Source organism: Danio aesculapii, chromosome 19 (assembly GCF_903798145.1).
Source record: "Danio aesculapii chromosome 19, fDanAes4.1, whole genome shotgun sequence".
In the NCBI taxonomy this organism is placed as follows: domain Eukaryota; kingdom Metazoa; phylum Chordata; class Actinopteri; order Cypriniformes; family Danionidae; genus Danio; species Danio aesculapii.
Window position 1 is genome coordinate 2,410,889 of NC_079453.1, and position 17,500 is coordinate 2,428,388.

Below are 17,500 nucleotides of genomic sequence, written 5' to 3' on the forward strand. Positions count from 1 at the left end.
ATTGTTTTAAATTTATATGCATAATGTTTCAATTTGAATGTCTTTTATTGTAATTGATTTGTGTGCTTTAATCATTTTTTATTAATACTTAATATATATATTTATCAGTTTTATCAAGCTATTTTAGTACATCAAGTTAAATGAAAACTGAGCTAAAATAAAGTATATATATACTTTATACTTAAAAAAATAAATGAATAAATATACATATATCAATATATATATATATATATATATATATATATATATATATATATATATATATATATATATATATATATATATATATATATATACTTCGTGATTTCTATTTAATTTGTAAACTTGGGATATGTATCTGCTAAAAAAATGCTAAAACAGTTTACAGAATGAAGACAAAAGATAAACAAAGAAGAAATAAATAAAATAAACGCTGACCGTTTTCATCGACGGCGAGTACACTGGCTCCTTTAGCCAGCAGCTCCTGCACCGCCACCGTCAGGCCATTACGAGCAGCGACGTGAAGCGGTCTGAAACACACAAACACACCTGTGTCATAATCTCCAGATGATGATGATGATGATGATGAAGAGCAGAGACTGAACTCACGTCTGCAGAGCGGTGTTTGTGCAGTTGATCAGGTTTCTGTCTGTCACCTTCTCCAGAATTAACAAGGCACTGGTTTCATGTCCCTACAACACACACACACACACACACGTACTTACATGTCAACTTACAGAAGGATATATTAATACTTGCAGACCTGAGATACGATACAGTAGAAAAAGAATATCTATATATATATATATGTTTTATGTATTGATATATTTTTATTTGATTTATATATTATTATTACGGATTATTTGGAAATATAACAGCATATTTAACCATTAAAAGATACCTAAGTTTTGTTTATAGGTTGCATATTTTTTTGTTCATGTTTATATGGTAAAGAATTATACCATAATTATTATTATATATATATAATTATAACATATTATACCATAATAATTAAAGAATTATTCAATTCTGGTAGTTTTGAAACTGACAGTAGTTACATAAGAGGTAAATAAACATTAGTTGTCAGACCTGTGACTCTATATCTCCAGATAAGGTCCTATTATGATACTTAAATTCTTCAGGTTTATCATGTAAACAGATTTTTTCAATATAAACTGAATTAATCTGAGTTGCAGTAGTAATTTACATGCCTGTCTGGACCGTGTTTATGATGTTAGCTTCACACAGATGTAGAGTAACGCTAGCTGAATCGGTGTGTTTTCTACCTTACTGCAGGCCAGATGCAGAGCTGTGTTTCTGTGTGCGTCCTGTAATGTGAAATCCGCTTTAGCGCTGCTCACCAAAACCTCTGCAGAAACAAAACACTCGTCACACACTTGATATCAATGATTTGACATCAACACCAACACATCTGGATGTATGATAGAGACTCTAGCACCACCTTGAGTCTCACTGACACAATAACACCACAATATTTGTCCACCAGTGTAATTCTTTACCATGAAAGTTATTCAAAATGCTTTTGGTAGTTGACAAATAAAATAAACAAATAAATTAATGATGAAAAACTTAAATATAAAAGTTATTACTGTTGCCAACTAATGGAATTTGAAGAAGCATAATGACTGAAAATCACACACAGCTAATTCAATTATAGCTACACATATAGCTACAAACACAAATTGAATATACACAGTTAAAGTCAGAATTATTAGCCCCCCTGTTTATTTTTTCCCCCAATTTTTGTTTAAAGGAGAGCAGATTTCTCCAACACATTTCTAATTATAATAGTTTTAATAACTCATCTCTAATAACTGATTTATTTTATCTTTGTCATGATGACAGTAAATAATATTAGACTAGATATTCTTCAAGACACTTCTATACAGCTTAAAGTGACATTTAAAGGCTTAGTAGGGTTAATTAGGTTAGCTAGGCAGGTTAGGGTAATTAGGCAAGTTATTGTATAACGATGGTTTGTTCTGTAGTCTATCAAACAAAAATATAGCTTGAAGGGGCTAATTATATTGACCTTAAAATGATTTAAAAAAATTTAAAACTACTTTTATTCTAGCCAAAATAAAACAAATAAGACTTTTTCCAGAAGAAAAAATATTATCAGAAATACTGTGAAAATTTTCTTGCTCTGTTAAACATCATTTGGGAAATATTAAAATTCAAAGAGGGGCTAATAATTCTGACTTCAACTAAATATATTACTAATTACTAAAACGGTTTGATTTATATAACTAAATATAATTAAAAAGCATGTCAAATGACAAAATTTACGTTAAAATAATAAACATCACATAAAATGACTAAAACTGAAATAAAAAAATAAAAGTAACTTTGTAAAATTGAATTGAAACTAAATAAATGACTAAAACTGAAATTAAAATAAATAAAAGCACCTTTGTAAATACAAACCAAACACATTAAAGCTAAAAAAAGCTATATATATATATATATATATATATATATATATATATATATATATATATATAAACACAGAACAGCACATAAAATGACAGTGCAATTAATACTTCAATTAAAGTAAAACATTTAAATAGTGTCTGATTTCTACTTTGGGTAAGTGCAGAAATGTACTATATGGCTGTACGTCTCACCTACGGCGTTGGTTTGTCCGTTCTCCGCCGCCATCATGAGTGGTGTTTTACCCAGCATGTCGATAGCGTTGACCTGAGCGTTGTGACCCAGCAGGAGCTGCAGACACTCCACATGATCAGTGTAAGCAGCGGCGTGCAGCGCAGTCCTACAGGACACACACAACACAGCAAGTTAGAGATAAAGGACATTCAGGGTGTTGTTATCACAGAATAAAGCCCAACACCAAGATTCAATTAAAGAAAGTTTACTGAAGATCGTTTGCAGTTTCATCAGCAGAAGCCTGATGAAAGGCCGCTCTGCTTACAATCTCAAAACTTTTATACTCTCACATAACATCCCTAACTGCCCCATATATTTATATATATCCACATGTGTGCATTCAATTCTGAACAATATCTCCAATGATTACTCATCAAGGATATAAAGGTCAGACATAACAGGAGGATATTTCTGTGGTCAGGATGATCAGAAATTCAGCTCATCTTCAGGTCTCCAATGATGAAGAACACACACACATACACAAAGAAAACTTGTCTACTTCAAGGCTTGTGCTCTCAGCCATCTTATCAAACTGGTAGAATAAACATAGCAGACTAATACAAAGACAGCTAATTCCCATCTAGTCACAGCTGTTTGAGTAGCAACAAATGTCCGGCTCCACATGAGAGGTGTCTGTGAAGTTGGCCAACATGAACAGAACAAACTTTATTCTGCAAAAATCAACCGTCTGGATGTACTTTATCCTGCTTTTTACACAGCTGCATGCTACAAAAGATAAAAATCAGACACACAATGTTATTCTGAGCCCTAATAGTTTATTAGTTCTTTTATTAAAGGCAAAGCTGATAGAAATGAAAACGGCTGAATGGAGTATACACTAACCAAGATGGCCACAAGATGGCACCACACAGTCAAAAACAGTGGCAGAGACAGACAAGCATATTAATATGACGGTGAATGTATTCACTGATGCTTGAGATGATTCTCAATACCCTGATAAGTTTGTGTTATTAGTTTCAGCGGTTGTTATCTGGGAATAATATTCCTTTGAATGTTATGACTGGCCAATCAGAATCAAGTATTCCAAACAGCCATGATATAACAAAATGATATCAACACATATGCAGAAAACATCTTAACAGTTTACAGAGTGTGTGAACACTTCTCTAAACTTAAGTCTCAAAAATGAACATTCTGTTATTATTTACAGACTTGATCCAAACAAGATATTTAGAAAAATGTTGGAAACAGGTAACCTTTGACATCAGTAGCAGGAACAAAAATAATCAGTCAATAGTTACTTGTTTCCAATATTTTTAAACATATAGATCTTCTTTTGCCTTCAACAGAATAAGAAAACTTATAAAGGGTTTAAACAAGTCAAGAGTAAGTAAATAATGGCAGAATTTAAATTTTTGTGTGAACTGTCCCTTTAAGAAAGCCCATCCTATCAGTGGCGGAGCTACAGATTTTTACATGGGGTGGTCAGGGGGTGGATACTGCTATTTTAGGGGGTCTAGTAACGACGCTACTGCCCAACACTGTTCGTCTCACTTGAAACCATGTTCTTGTCTTCGGCTCGTCATTGATTTGAAAATAGCTTGAGGGACAAAACTCAAAACCTTTTTTAGACAAATGAGAAGTCAAATAGCATTAGGAACTGCCAGCAGCAAATAAAAGTTTGGGGTGGCACCCAGGGTGGCCAGTCGGATGTTAGAGGTGTCCAGTGCCACCCTGGATACCCCTCCGGCTCCGCCACTGATTGCTCAGAGACGTAACAGTTGAATAATTGCAAAGTCGACAGACCCACAATGGAGTACAGACTAACCTGTGCATTATCAAGGGTCAAGACTAAGTAAATGATGTCAGATTTTTTATTTCTGTGTGAACTATCCCTTTAGGAAAGCCCATTCTTACCTGGACTGTGAGTCTGTGGCATTCACTATCGCTGGACCTAAAGTTTCTATCAGCATCTCTGCTGCAGACTCATTATCATTAATACTGAAACACAGAGAAAAGCATGGTAAACATCACTGTTACAAACTGTAAATCAAACAATAGAAGTTTCACAATGAGTTGAGTGTGTTATTGGCCATTTCTTTCTATCAGACTGTTCATACAGCAAGTGTTTTGTTGGTGTGTGTTCTGGTCATCTTGATGTTTCTTACACAGCGCAGTGCAGAGGACTGAAGGAGTTTCCCTCCATCTTGCGGAAGACGTCCTGCTCCAGAAGCAGCTCCACACACGCGTCATGACCTGAGGTGATCAACACATAAGAGAGCAGACTCAGACTTAAAATACCATTAATATATCATTAAAATAATGTTTAAAAAAGATTAAAATACCGTTATAAGCAGCCCAGTGCAGCGGTGTGTATCCGCAGTTGTCCTTGAGGACAAGGATGGCCTTCTGGGCCTTCAGGAGGGCCCTCAGAACCCCAACATGACCACATGCCGCCGCCAGGTGGAGAGGAGAACGCCCTCTACTGTCCTGGAGGAGAACACTGCAGCTGTGCTGAAGAAGAGCCTCCACACACACCACATGCCCCATCACTACCTGTCACACACACACAAACAATCACACGCATAAACACACATATGCACGCACACACAAACTTCTGACACACAAAAGACTTCTTCTAAACTGTCCCAGATTCAAAATGGAAGCATCTGTAAGTGTGTGTGTGTGTGTGTGTGTGTGAGAGAGAGACTGACCCCACGGTGAAGGGCCGTCCTGCCGCATTTATCTCTGGCCTCCACACTGGCTCCTTTACTCAGCAGAAGATACACACAATCTGTGTGTCCACCCAGAACAGCCAACATCAAAGGAGTCCTGAACACAACACACACACGCACGCACGCACGCACGCACACACACACACATCAGATCCAGTCCCACAGTTCTGGTCATTGAAACACACACACACACACACGTGTTGAGACTCACTGTCCTCTTCCGTCCCGTGTGTTGATGTTGATCTGCTGGTCAGAGCTGCTGATGAGCAGACGCACACACTCTGAGTGACCGTTCATGGCTGAGGATGAAAACACACAATCACACACAAACACAGATAAAACACACTTCATAAACGTTATCATCAAAAGTATCACAGTAAATGTGATATGGGAATAGACTTTTGGAGACAGTGACATAAGAGAAACAGATGAAATATACATGCTCAAACAATATTATATATTCAGTATAATGACTAACAATATAATGTACATGTGTGTGTGTTGCAGACCTGCGCAGTGAATGGCGCTCCTCTTGTGTGTGTAGTCCTTCAGCATGACAGACGCTCCCTGAGTGAGCAGAATCTCCACACACTCCACGTGACCCTTAAACGCTGCCAGACTGAGGGGTGTGAGACCCTGCGGCGTCCTCACATCCACATCCAGCAGAGACTCAACCAGCAGCTCCAGAGCGTGATGGTGACCGTGATAAGCCTGAAACACACAAACGCAAACAAAGTCCTTTTATAATATTTATACATATAAATACACTCACCGGCCACTTTATTAGGTACACCTGTCCAACTGCTCGTTAACTCAAATTTCTAATCAGCCAATCACATGGCAGCAACTCAATGCATTTAGGCATGTAGACATGGTCAAGATGATCTGCTGCAGTTCAAACTGAGCATCAGAATGGGGAAGAAAGGGGATTTAAATGACTTTGAACGTGGCATGGTTGTTGCTGCCAGACGGGCTGCTCTGAGTATTTCAGAAACTGCTGATCTACTGGGATTTTCAAGCACAACCATCTCTAGGGTTTACAGAGAATGATCTGACAAAGAGGAAATATCCAATGAGCGGCGCAAATGCCTTGTTGTTGACAGAGATCAGATGAGAATGGCCAGACTGGTTCCAGCTGATAGAACGACAACAGTAACTCAAATAAGCACTCGTTACAACCGAGGTCTGCAGATGAGCATCTCTGAACACACAACACGTCCAACCTTGAGGCGGATGGGCTACAGCAGCAGAAGACCACACCGGGTGCCACTCCTGTCAGCTAAGAACAGGATACTGATGCTACAATTTACACAGGCTCACCAAAACTGGACAATAGAAGATTGGAGAAACGTTGCCTGGTCTGATGAGTCTCCATTTCTGCTGCCACATTCAGACGGTCGGCTCAGAATTTGGCATCAACAACATGAAAGCATGGATCCATCATGCCTTATATCAACGGTTCAGGCATGCTGGGGGTGTAATGGTGTGGGGGATATTTTCTTAGCACACTTGGGGTCCATTAGTACTAATTGAGCATCGTGTCAACACCACAGCCTACCTGAGTATTGTTGCTGATCATGTCCATCCCTTTATGACCACAGGGTACCCATCCTCTGATGGCTACTTCCAGCAGAATAACACACCATGTCATAAAGCATGAATCATCTCAGACTGGTTTCTTGAACATGACAATGAGTTCACCATACTCAAATGGCCTCCACAGTCACCAGATCTCAATCCAATAGAGCATCTTTGGGATGTGGTGAAACGGGAGATTGGCATCATGGATGTGCAGCCAACAAATCTGCAGCAACTGCGTGATGCTATCATATCAATATAGAGCAAAATCTCTGAGGAATATTTCCAGTACCTTGTTGAATCTAAGCCATGAAGGATTAAGGCAGTTCTTAAAGCAAAAGGGGCCAAATCCGGGACTAATAAGATGTACCTAATAAAGTGGCCATATATATATATATATATATATATATATATATATATATATATATATATATATATATATATATATATATATATATATATATATATAGTCAGTTAAAGTCAGAATTATTTACCCCCCTGTTTAATTTTTTTCTCTAATTTCTGTTTAACAGAGAGATTTTTTTCAACACATTTCTAATCATAATAGTTTTAAAAAATCATCTCTAATAACTGATTTATTTTCTCTTTGCCATGATGACAGTAAATAATATTAGACTAGATATTTTTCAAGACACTTCTATACAGCTTAAAGTGACATTTAAAGGCTTAACTAGGTTCATCAGGTTAACTAGGCAGGTTAGGGTAATTAGGCAAGTTATTGTATAACGATCGAAAACAAATATATAGCCTAAAGGGGCTAATAATGTTGAACTTAAAATTATTTAAATAAAACTGCTTTTATTGTAGCCGAAATAAAACAAATAAGACTTTCTCCAGAAGAAAAAATATTATCAGACATACTGTGAAAATTTCCTTGCTCTGTCAAACATCATTTGGGAAATATTAAAAAAAGAAAAAGGGGGGTGAATAATTCTGACTTCAACTCTCTCTCTATATATATATTCTTTCATATAACACATATTATGTATATTATTTTAAGTTTTTATTAACAATACCAATACTAGAACCCAATTTTACAGGTTTTTTTTGTTTACAAATTTTCAACTGAACAAGACACATTGCACAATACATAATAGAAATATGAACACTGAACTCACCGCTAAATGTAAAGGGCTGATGGGAGGCTGGACGTCTGTGTCGTGTATGATTGATGCAGATAAGTCCATCAGCTGAAACCACACACAAGCAGTACATTCATGGATTTATGCAGAACTGAAATTAGATTATATCACCAAAAACAAAAATAAAAAGATGTATGCTCCCTGCACTGAAAAAGCAGAGCAAAAACATCCACCAACCCAGTAAATGGCCTTGATTTAGTTCTCCTGTTGTGTTTACTGTGGCCATTAGAGGGTATCACTGCACACATATTGAAAAGCAGATTTACACTCACCACATCTAACGGCGTTTCATTGGCGATCTGCAAAATAAAGCAGATGTTTGAGCTCCAGACACACAGCAGCAGAGTTAAAGCTTTAGTTTTAGAGTTTAGATGAAGAACTGACCAGCTCCAGACACACTCGATGACCGTACGCTGAGGCGTAATGAACAGCGCTGTATCCATCTTTATCCCTGAGAGCTGGATGAGCATCATTCCTTAGCAGATACTCCAGACACCTGGCACACACACACACACACACACACACACACACACACACACACACACACACACACACACACACACACACAACGCATTGTTATGACTAATTTAATATAATGATGACAGCAGTGGTGTAAAGTAACACAATACAAATACTCAAACTATTGTAATTGAGTAGTTTTTTTCAGGAATTGCTCTTTACTAAGTGTACTTTTACTTTCCCTTGAGTACATTTTTAGTGCAGTATCGGTACTTTTACTCCACTACTTTCCTTCAACCTGCAGTCACTACTTTATTTTTTCTTGTCTATGGGGATTAGAGATATTAGTGGTGTGATTCCTGTCCATTTGTACATTTTGTTTGGAAATGAAAATCATGTTGACATCAGAACCCAACATCAGGCCGACGTCAATGTCCAACCTAAAATCAACCAAATATCAACGTCTAATGATGTTGCAGCTTGACGTTGTGTGGATGTTACCTCTATGACGTCTATCAGACGTTGTATTTTGGTTGCCATACCTGACGAATAAATGTCATTATTTGACGTCAGTGACATTGGTTTAATATGTTGGCTCGACGTTGAATTTTGGTCACTTTCTAACAACCTAAAATCAACCAAATATCAACATCATTTGACGTCGTTATTGGACGTCAAAATAATGTCCTTAGACGCTGGCTAGACATTGAATTTTGGTCACCTGACATCACAACCTAAATCTAATCTAATACTAACGTCTTATAACATTGTGTGCCTGCTGGGCAATCACTACAGTGCACTACAGAATGTTACGTTTACACACATCCACAAATTACAGCTTTTTTCAGCATGATACTCACTCCTCACTACTCTTGAGTACTTTTAAAACTGATGATGACTTATACAAGTCATTAAAAACAGACATTTTTAAGCTCTGAAGACGTTCATTGAATTTATATGCTTTTGTTGTTCACTTTATTTCAACATATTGTTTAAATAGACACGTTTAAAGGTGAAATCTGTGCTGAACAAAATAAACATCCCCCTTGATGTTGAACAGAACATTTGCAGAGAGTTTACTCACTATTTTTGTTAGAGTTCTAGTCCTTTTTAAAAGTAATAAGTTAATAAATGACTATTTTAGTTACTAAACAACCATATTCAACAAACAACACTTTAATTTATGCTTAAAATAATCCATTTAACGGCAGAATTTGTTACCCGTCATCATGCTTTCGTACAGAAAATACCACCAATTAGACATTTATAGAGAGCAATTTGATATATTTTATATTATTAGAAGTTTTCTGTCTGGTATTTTTTATTTATTATCCCATTTTGAAAATAAAAACTTTCAGAAATTTAAATTTCATTCATTCATTTTCTTTTCAGCCCCTTTATTAATCCGGGGTCGCCACAGCGGAATGAACCGCCAACTTATCCAGCACATGTTTTATGCAGCGGATGCCCTTCCAGCCGCAACCCATCTCTGGGAAACATCCACACACACTCATACACTACGGACAATTTAGCTTACCCAATTCACCTGTACCACATGTCTTTGGACTGCGGGGGAAACCGGAGCACCCGGAGGAAACCCACATGAACATGGGGAGAACATGCAAACTCCACACAGAAAAAACAAAATTGAGGTTCCCATGGGTAAATAAACATATAAATCACACAGAATGAAACATTTTGACAATGTAAAAATATACGGCATCATTACATTTAGAAGAGTCTCCACCAGAATATAGGAACAAGTATGTGTCTGTGTGTGTGTGTTTGTATGTGTTACACTCACTTGCCATCACCGTCTGCAGCAGCAGTGTAGTGTAATGGACTGCAGCCTCTGATGTCTCGCTCGTTCACACTCGCTCCAGAACCAACCAGAGCAAACACACACTGATAGTTACAGTTAGCAGCAGCGTAATGCAGCGCCGTCCTGACAGACAGACAGATAATAAAATATGATATGAGATATATGATATGATATGATATGATATGATATGGTATGGTATGGTATGATATGATATGATATGATATGATATGATATGGTATGGTATGATATGATATGATATGATATGATATGATATGATATGGTATGATATGATATGATATGATATGATATGGTATGGTATGATATGATATGATATGATATGATATGATATGATATGATATGATATGATATGATATGGTATGGTATGATATGATATGATATGATATGATATGATATGATATGATATGACATGGTATGATATGATGTAATATAATATAATATAATATAATATAATATAATATAATATAATATAATATAATATAATATAATATAATATAATATAATATAATATAATATAATATAATATAATATAATATATGATATGATATGATATGATATGATATAATATAATTAATGCTGTCAATCAATTTATCACAATTAATTGCATCCAAAAGAAAAGTTCATATTTACAAAATATATTTGTGCGTTCTTTGTATATAAATATATGCACAACTATATTGTATCAATTTTTTTATATATATATGTAAATATATTTCTTTTGTATATTTATGTATGTGTTTGTGTTTATATTCATACACATAAATACACACAGTACACATGTATATATTATGTAAATACCAAAATTTATTTGATCGTTTGACAGCAATAAATAAATAAAATATAATATTTTAAACTAATATTATATAGTAATTTATTCATATAATACATTGAATCACAACTGTACAATATATTAACATTGCATAACATTATATCATACAAAATTGCAATACAAAAATATATTTTTTTAAAAATCTTATAATATAATTTATAAAATATTAAAATATTATAATAATAAAACAAATAAAAAATCGTTTAAATACGGGTAAAAGAATAAAAAATGATTACTTAAGTTAAATTTATTATACTTTATAACCATTTTTGAAATGTAAAAAGACATCCTTAATCACAATACTAAAGAAATAATAATTTAAATATTAAATAATTTAATTCGATTTAAATACATTAAGCAGGCTTGCTGAGCAGAGAAGAATTATATTAAAAGCAATAAACAAAACAAAAAACAGATTTTTGGGTTGATATACGTTTGATCATCTAAAATATCTCACCTCCCAAATCTGTCTTTCCTGTTAAAATCAGCCCCTGTGTTGAGCAACAGATTTAAGCACTCCAGATTCCTGCAGAAAAGTAAGAAAAGACAACAGTTACTGTAAACACACAAGACGATAAAGCATCCAGGACACAAGAGTGCGCTGATGAGCCGGTCAGAAGGAAGTAATGCTGTGACTCACCCTCCAGCAGCTGCCGCATGCAGACACGTCCTGCCAAAGTCATCCGGCGTATCCATGTCAAAACCTGAACCAAAAACATCGACACCATCACTAATCCCCTGCTTTATGCTCAGAAATCACTTTCAAAAGGGGTCTTGATTATGATTTCACGTTATTCATTTTAGTTAGTGTGTAATGTCGCTGTTGGAGTGTAAAAACATAGATAACACTAAAAGTTTGGTGGGAATTTTACATTTTGAAGACATAAAACAAAGTGCTGGTAGAGACTACACTGAGAACTCCTGGGTTTGTGACATCACAGTTCTAAAATTTACATAAACCCCACCCCCACTTGTGATGTCTCCTTCAAAATGTTATCAATAACACAATTATGAACAGTAGCTGTCATTATTATACAGTAAACATTTTGTTGTGTCTTTTATAATGATCACACTTTATTGTATGTAACAATTCACGCTATTAACGAACAGATTTTCAGCTCATTTTAGCTGCGTATTAACATTTAGTAAGTTGGTAGTTGGGTTAGGATAGGTAGACTTACTTTATAAGCACTAACAAACATTTAATAACTTAATAATAGGCAGGTAATAAGTACGGAGCCCCTAAAGTGACGTAGGGAAAAAGTTTACGGGCATGAGATACGCATGCTGTGCGCACGTGATATAAAAGCAATACATAATATATTATCACGTGCGCACAACATAGACATACATATCCCTTTAGGGGCTCCATAAATAAGCCAGTAGTAAATGGTGTGAATTGTTACTTGAAATAAAGAGTTACTAAAATAATTATAAACGAAGATACACTCACTGGCCACTTTATTAGGTACACCTTACTAGTCCCGGGTTGGACCACTTTTGCCTTCAGAACCGCCTTAATCCTTCATGGCATGAATCCCCTTTCTTCCCCATTCTGATGCTCAGTTTGAACTGCAGCAGATCGTCTTGACCATGTCTACATGCATTGAGTTGCTGCCATGTGATTGGCTGATTAGAAGTTTGCGTTAACGAGCAGTTGGACAGGTGTACCAATTGAAGTGTCTGGTGAGTGTATAATCCATTATGAATGCAGGCTTCTTAGAAAGTGTTAGCGCACATGCTTTACCTGAGGAGAGAAGTTTCCGGCAGCAGTCAGAGAATCCACTCAGCGCCGCCAGATGCAGAGGGAACATGCCATGGATGCCCCGCCTACAGTGGGCGGAGTCACACGATCAGCACCAGCTCATATATTAGGCATAACTGTATAAACACACGTCCTGTCACTCACTTTGCCGTATCCGCACCATTGGTTATGAGTGTGTTGACGAGCAGCTCATGACCGTATCGAGCTGCTATATGAAGAGGAGAGTTTCCGTTCTCATCCTCACAGTCGATCTCCGCTCCTACAGATGGAGAGGAAGGTAAACAAGAGAAAATATGAATAATTATAATAATAATAAACTTTATTTTATATAGCGCCTTTAAAAGTAGACTGCAAAAAATACTTTTCTTATCTCCATCACTTTATTTCTAGTCCAAATATCTAACATTTTTTTAATCAAGAAGCATTTTTCTAGACAAGCACAAATATAAAGTCTTATTTTCAGAAATAATGAGTCAAAATGAAGAGAGTTTTTCCTTAAAACAAGCAAAATAATCTGCCAATGGGGTAAGCAAGATAGTCTAATGTCAAAGTGAAAGCAAGATTATTTTGTGTATCACACTGGCACATTATACAGCTTGTTTTAAAGAAAAAACTCTTAAAATTATTTCTTAAAACAAGACTATAATTTTGCTTGTCTAGAAAACACTTCTTGATTTAAGATTTTTTAGATATTTGGACTAGAAACAAGACAAAAAAAATTAAAAATAAGCAAGAAAAATAATTTTTTTTGCAGTGTAGCATCTCAATGTGCTTTACAAACATAATAAGTGCAATATAAATGAATATTAACACATGTAAAGACGGATAGAAGTGAATGTAAACCCTCACCGTTCTGAATGATGGCCTGTGATCTGGAGTATCGGCCGTGAATGGCTGCCATGTGGAGAGGAGTTTTACCATCTTTACTCTGGAGAAGAAGTCACATTAATGTTTATTAAAGAAGACATATATTCACCAAGATAATAATAACTAGCTGCAGACCAACACATTTCTTATTTGCACAGTTTAAAAAATGCACATTTGTCATCTAGATGTGTATATATACAGTGTATATCTTAAGATATGATATATATACATTATATCTTATGATATAAACTTGATAAGTTTTTGTGTTTGCTTTATTTTGCACTAATTAAAATGTCTTTCTGTCTTTATATGTGTGCATGCATGCACTCTGAGCTCCTGAAAACCCACAAAATATTTTGCAAAACTGTTGAAAAATCCACCTTCTGATTCTTTCTGGTTTATTTATTGTATTTTCATCATCATCATCATCATCATCATCAAACATTTGCAGCCTTCGTGAAGATGAATGCAGATTCATAATAATGCAAGTTACTGCATTTTGAAAACAACATTCATTTTCATGTTACATCAAAAACAAAAATCAGTCTAAATGCACAGTTGAAATCTGAATTATTAGCTCTCCTGTATCCCCCCCAACTTCTGTTGAACTAAAAGAATATTTTACAACACATTTCTAAGCATATTTTTATTAATTCATCTCTAATAACTGATTTATTTTCTCTTTGCCATGATGACAGTACATAATATTAGACTAGATATTCTTCAAGATACTAATATTCAGCTTAAAGTGACATTTAAAGGCTTAACTAGGTTCATCAGGTTAAAGATTGGGTAAATAGGCAAGTCATTGTATAACAGTGGTTCATTCTGGAGACAATCCAAAACTAATATTACTTGAGGGGGCTAATAATATTGACCTAAAATGGCTTTAAAAAAATAAAAACTGCTTTTATTCTAGCCGAAATAAAACAAATAAGACTTTCTCCAGAAGAAAAAATATTATAGGAATTACTGTGTGAAATTCCTGAATCTGTTCAACATCATTTGGGAAACATTTTGAAAAAGAACACTAAATCTAATAGTTGTTCCTTCAACTGTAAATCTGGTGTTAAAAGTGTAGGACCTTGCAGTTGAGGTTGGCTCTGTTGGCGATGAGCAGCTCCAGACAGAGAGCACCCTGACGGGACGCAGCGGTGAAGTGCAGTGGAGAAAAGCCCTTCTCATTGACTTGATTCACATCTGCTCCTGCTGCTATCAGCTCGTTCACCACCACATCCTGACCGTTAAAACACGCCAAATGGAGAGCCGTGTTTCCATACGCATTCGGCTCATTTATCTACAAACACACACACACACAAACATCAGCTGCCTTATGCTTTAACACTTTTGCTAAGCTTTTCAGTCACTGTTATCTTGAATTTGCAAATTAACGAGCACTTGTTGCGTGTATTGCCTCTACTTGTTGAATCGCTGAATGCATTCTCAATTGTAAATCGCTTTGGAAAAATGCTAGATGACTAAATGTAAACTTGACGATCTCCACGGCGATCTAACGGCATGTCAGAACGGGATAATTATATTTAATAGCATTTTCTTATATGCCAGTAATTTAGTCCACTGGATAATATTAATGCTGTTCTTGTGAACTTTCTAATCTTTAGCTCTATTTCCACTGAAATATGAAGCAGATGAACTGTTTTCAGTAGTGATATTAATAATTATGAATACATCTTGAGCAGCTAATCATTATATTTGGATGATTTGTGACACCGAAAACTGCAGAGATGATGCAAAAAATTCAGATTTGCATTAAAAGAATAAATTACACAATAACTGAATAAAGAATAAATTTGACTCCTTATATATCAAATAAATAAAAAATAAACAAATAAATGTGCAATTTATGTAGATTAATAATGCAGAGATAATTAAGCAGTTCTTTAATTATAATAATACACTGATTTCTGGCAGATTATACAGCTTGTCTTAAAGGAAAATCTCAGTTAATTTTGGTATATTATTTCTTAAAACAAGACTTTTTTTTGCTTGTCTAGAAAACACTTCTTGATTTAAGAATTTTTAGATATTTGGACTAGAAACAAGACAAAAAAAAATAAAAACAAGCAAGAAAAAGCATTTTTTTTTGCAGTGTAGCATCTCAATGTGCTTTACAAACATAAAAAGTGCAATATAAATGAATATAAACACATGTGAAGACGGATATTTTTGACTCCTTATATTGTATTAATCAAATAAATAAAAAATAAACAAATAAATGTGCAATTTATGTAGATTAATAATGCACTGATAGAGATAATTAAGCAGTTCTTTAATTATAATAATACACTGATTTTGATTTGCTCAATATTCCATTCTATATTACTGAGATCCATTACACAATGCATAAACTTTTTATAAACTAAATATATTTATTATGTTATACATTTCATATAAATAAATAATATTTATAAATTAATTAATACATAATTTATTTGTATATATTATATATATATATATATATATATATATATATATATATATATATATATATATATATATATATATATAAACAGTTTTAAAATTTATTAAGTAGTTATGATTGTATTCATGATATGAATTCAGATGATTATATCTTAAAACCTAAATTTTTAATCAAAATTTTAATTATAAATTTAATTATAAAAATTTAATTATATGTATATATTTGATTTATTAATTTATTTTATTTTAAAATAATACAAATTTTATCACTAAAATTCATAACAATACATAATAAAATATATATATATAAAAATATATATACAAAGGAAAAAAAAATATATATATATATTTATATACATGTAAAAAAAAAAATCACTGTCTTATTCACACGTCAGCCTGGGGGCGGGGCTAGCTGTGCATTGTGGGTGGGGTTTACTCACATCCACACCCAGACTGAGCAGGTATTTGAGCACGTTGATCATCCCACTGGAGGCAGCGGCGTGGAGAGGACTGTACGACCGCTTATCCTTACAGCAAACCTCTGCGCCGCGACACACCAGGAACTTCAGCACCTCTAAATGACCTGACACACACACACACACACGCACACACACACACACACACACACACACACACACACACACACAGATTTCACATCAGACACAGTTTAAGACAGGTGTGTGTTTTCTTTTTATCCTAATGCTAATGGTTTACCCATGTATGCGGCCCAGTGAGCGGCTCGCCGGTCCTTCTTATCAAAAGCGTTGATGTTTGCTCCTCTGGACACGAGCAGCTGAACCATCTGAGATGACAGAGAAATATATAGATTATATATTTACAACTGAGATTTCATTCATTTATTATGCAGTCTAGACTAGCTATTTTCAACCAGGAGGGCAAGAGACGGTTTAGAAGTATTGATTAACCAGAATTAGGGCAGCAAGGTGGCGCAGTGGGTAGCACAACTCGCCTCACAGCAAGAAGGTCGCTGGTTCGAGCGTTGGCTGGGTCAGTTGCCGTTTCTGTGTTCTGTCTGGGTTTCTCCGGGTGCTCCCCCACAAGTCCAAACACATATAGGTGAATTGGGTAAGCCAAATTGTTCATAGTGTATGTGTGTGAATGAGAGTGTATGGGTGTTTCCCAATGATGGGTTGCAGCTGGAAGGGCATCCGCTGTGTAAAACATGTGCTGGAT

At 35.0% G+C, this 17,500-nt stretch overlaps 1 protein-coding gene across 3 annotated transcripts in view; it reads right to left on the reverse strand.

The window, feature by feature from the left end:
* Positions 1-17,500, reverse strand: part of LOC130246597 (serine/threonine-protein phosphatase 6 regulatory ankyrin repeat subunit A) — a 50,568-nt gene that overhangs the window by 3,114 nt on the left and 29,954 nt on the right. For all 3 annotated transcript variants that reach the window (XM_056479636.1, XM_056479635.1, XM_056479637.1), the window contains exons 6-27: positions 17,021-17,108; positions 16,747-16,889; positions 14,949-15,161; positions 13,847-13,925; positions 13,142-13,256; positions 12,980-13,062; positions 11,873-11,936; positions 11,690-11,758; positions 10,368-10,508; positions 8,489-8,600; positions 8,377-8,403; positions 8,081-8,152; positions 5,873-6,074; positions 5,575-5,662; positions 5,343-5,460; positions 4,974-5,184; positions 4,797-4,884; positions 4,546-4,629; positions 2,628-2,773; positions 1,266-1,348; positions 589-671; positions 418-509 (exon numbers count right to left, since the gene is read on the reverse strand). In XM_056479636.1, the coding sequence (XP_056335611.1) occupies positions 418-509; positions 589-671; positions 1,266-1,348; positions 2,628-2,773; positions 4,546-4,629; positions 4,797-4,884; positions 4,974-5,184; positions 5,343-5,460; positions 5,575-5,662; positions 5,873-6,074; positions 8,081-8,152; positions 8,377-8,403; positions 8,489-8,600; positions 10,368-10,508; positions 11,690-11,758; positions 11,873-11,936; positions 12,980-13,062; positions 13,142-13,256; positions 13,847-13,925; positions 14,949-15,161; positions 16,747-16,889; positions 17,021-17,108 (2,401 nt within the window). The remainder of the gene's footprint in view (positions 1-417; positions 510-588; positions 672-1,265; positions 1,349-2,627; positions 2,774-4,545; positions 4,630-4,796; positions 4,885-4,973; positions 5,185-5,342; positions 5,461-5,574; positions 5,663-5,872; positions 6,075-8,080; positions 8,153-8,376; positions 8,404-8,488; positions 8,601-10,367; positions 10,509-11,689; positions 11,759-11,872; positions 11,937-12,979; positions 13,063-13,141; positions 13,257-13,846; positions 13,926-14,948; positions 15,162-16,746; positions 16,890-17,020; positions 17,109-17,500) is intronic.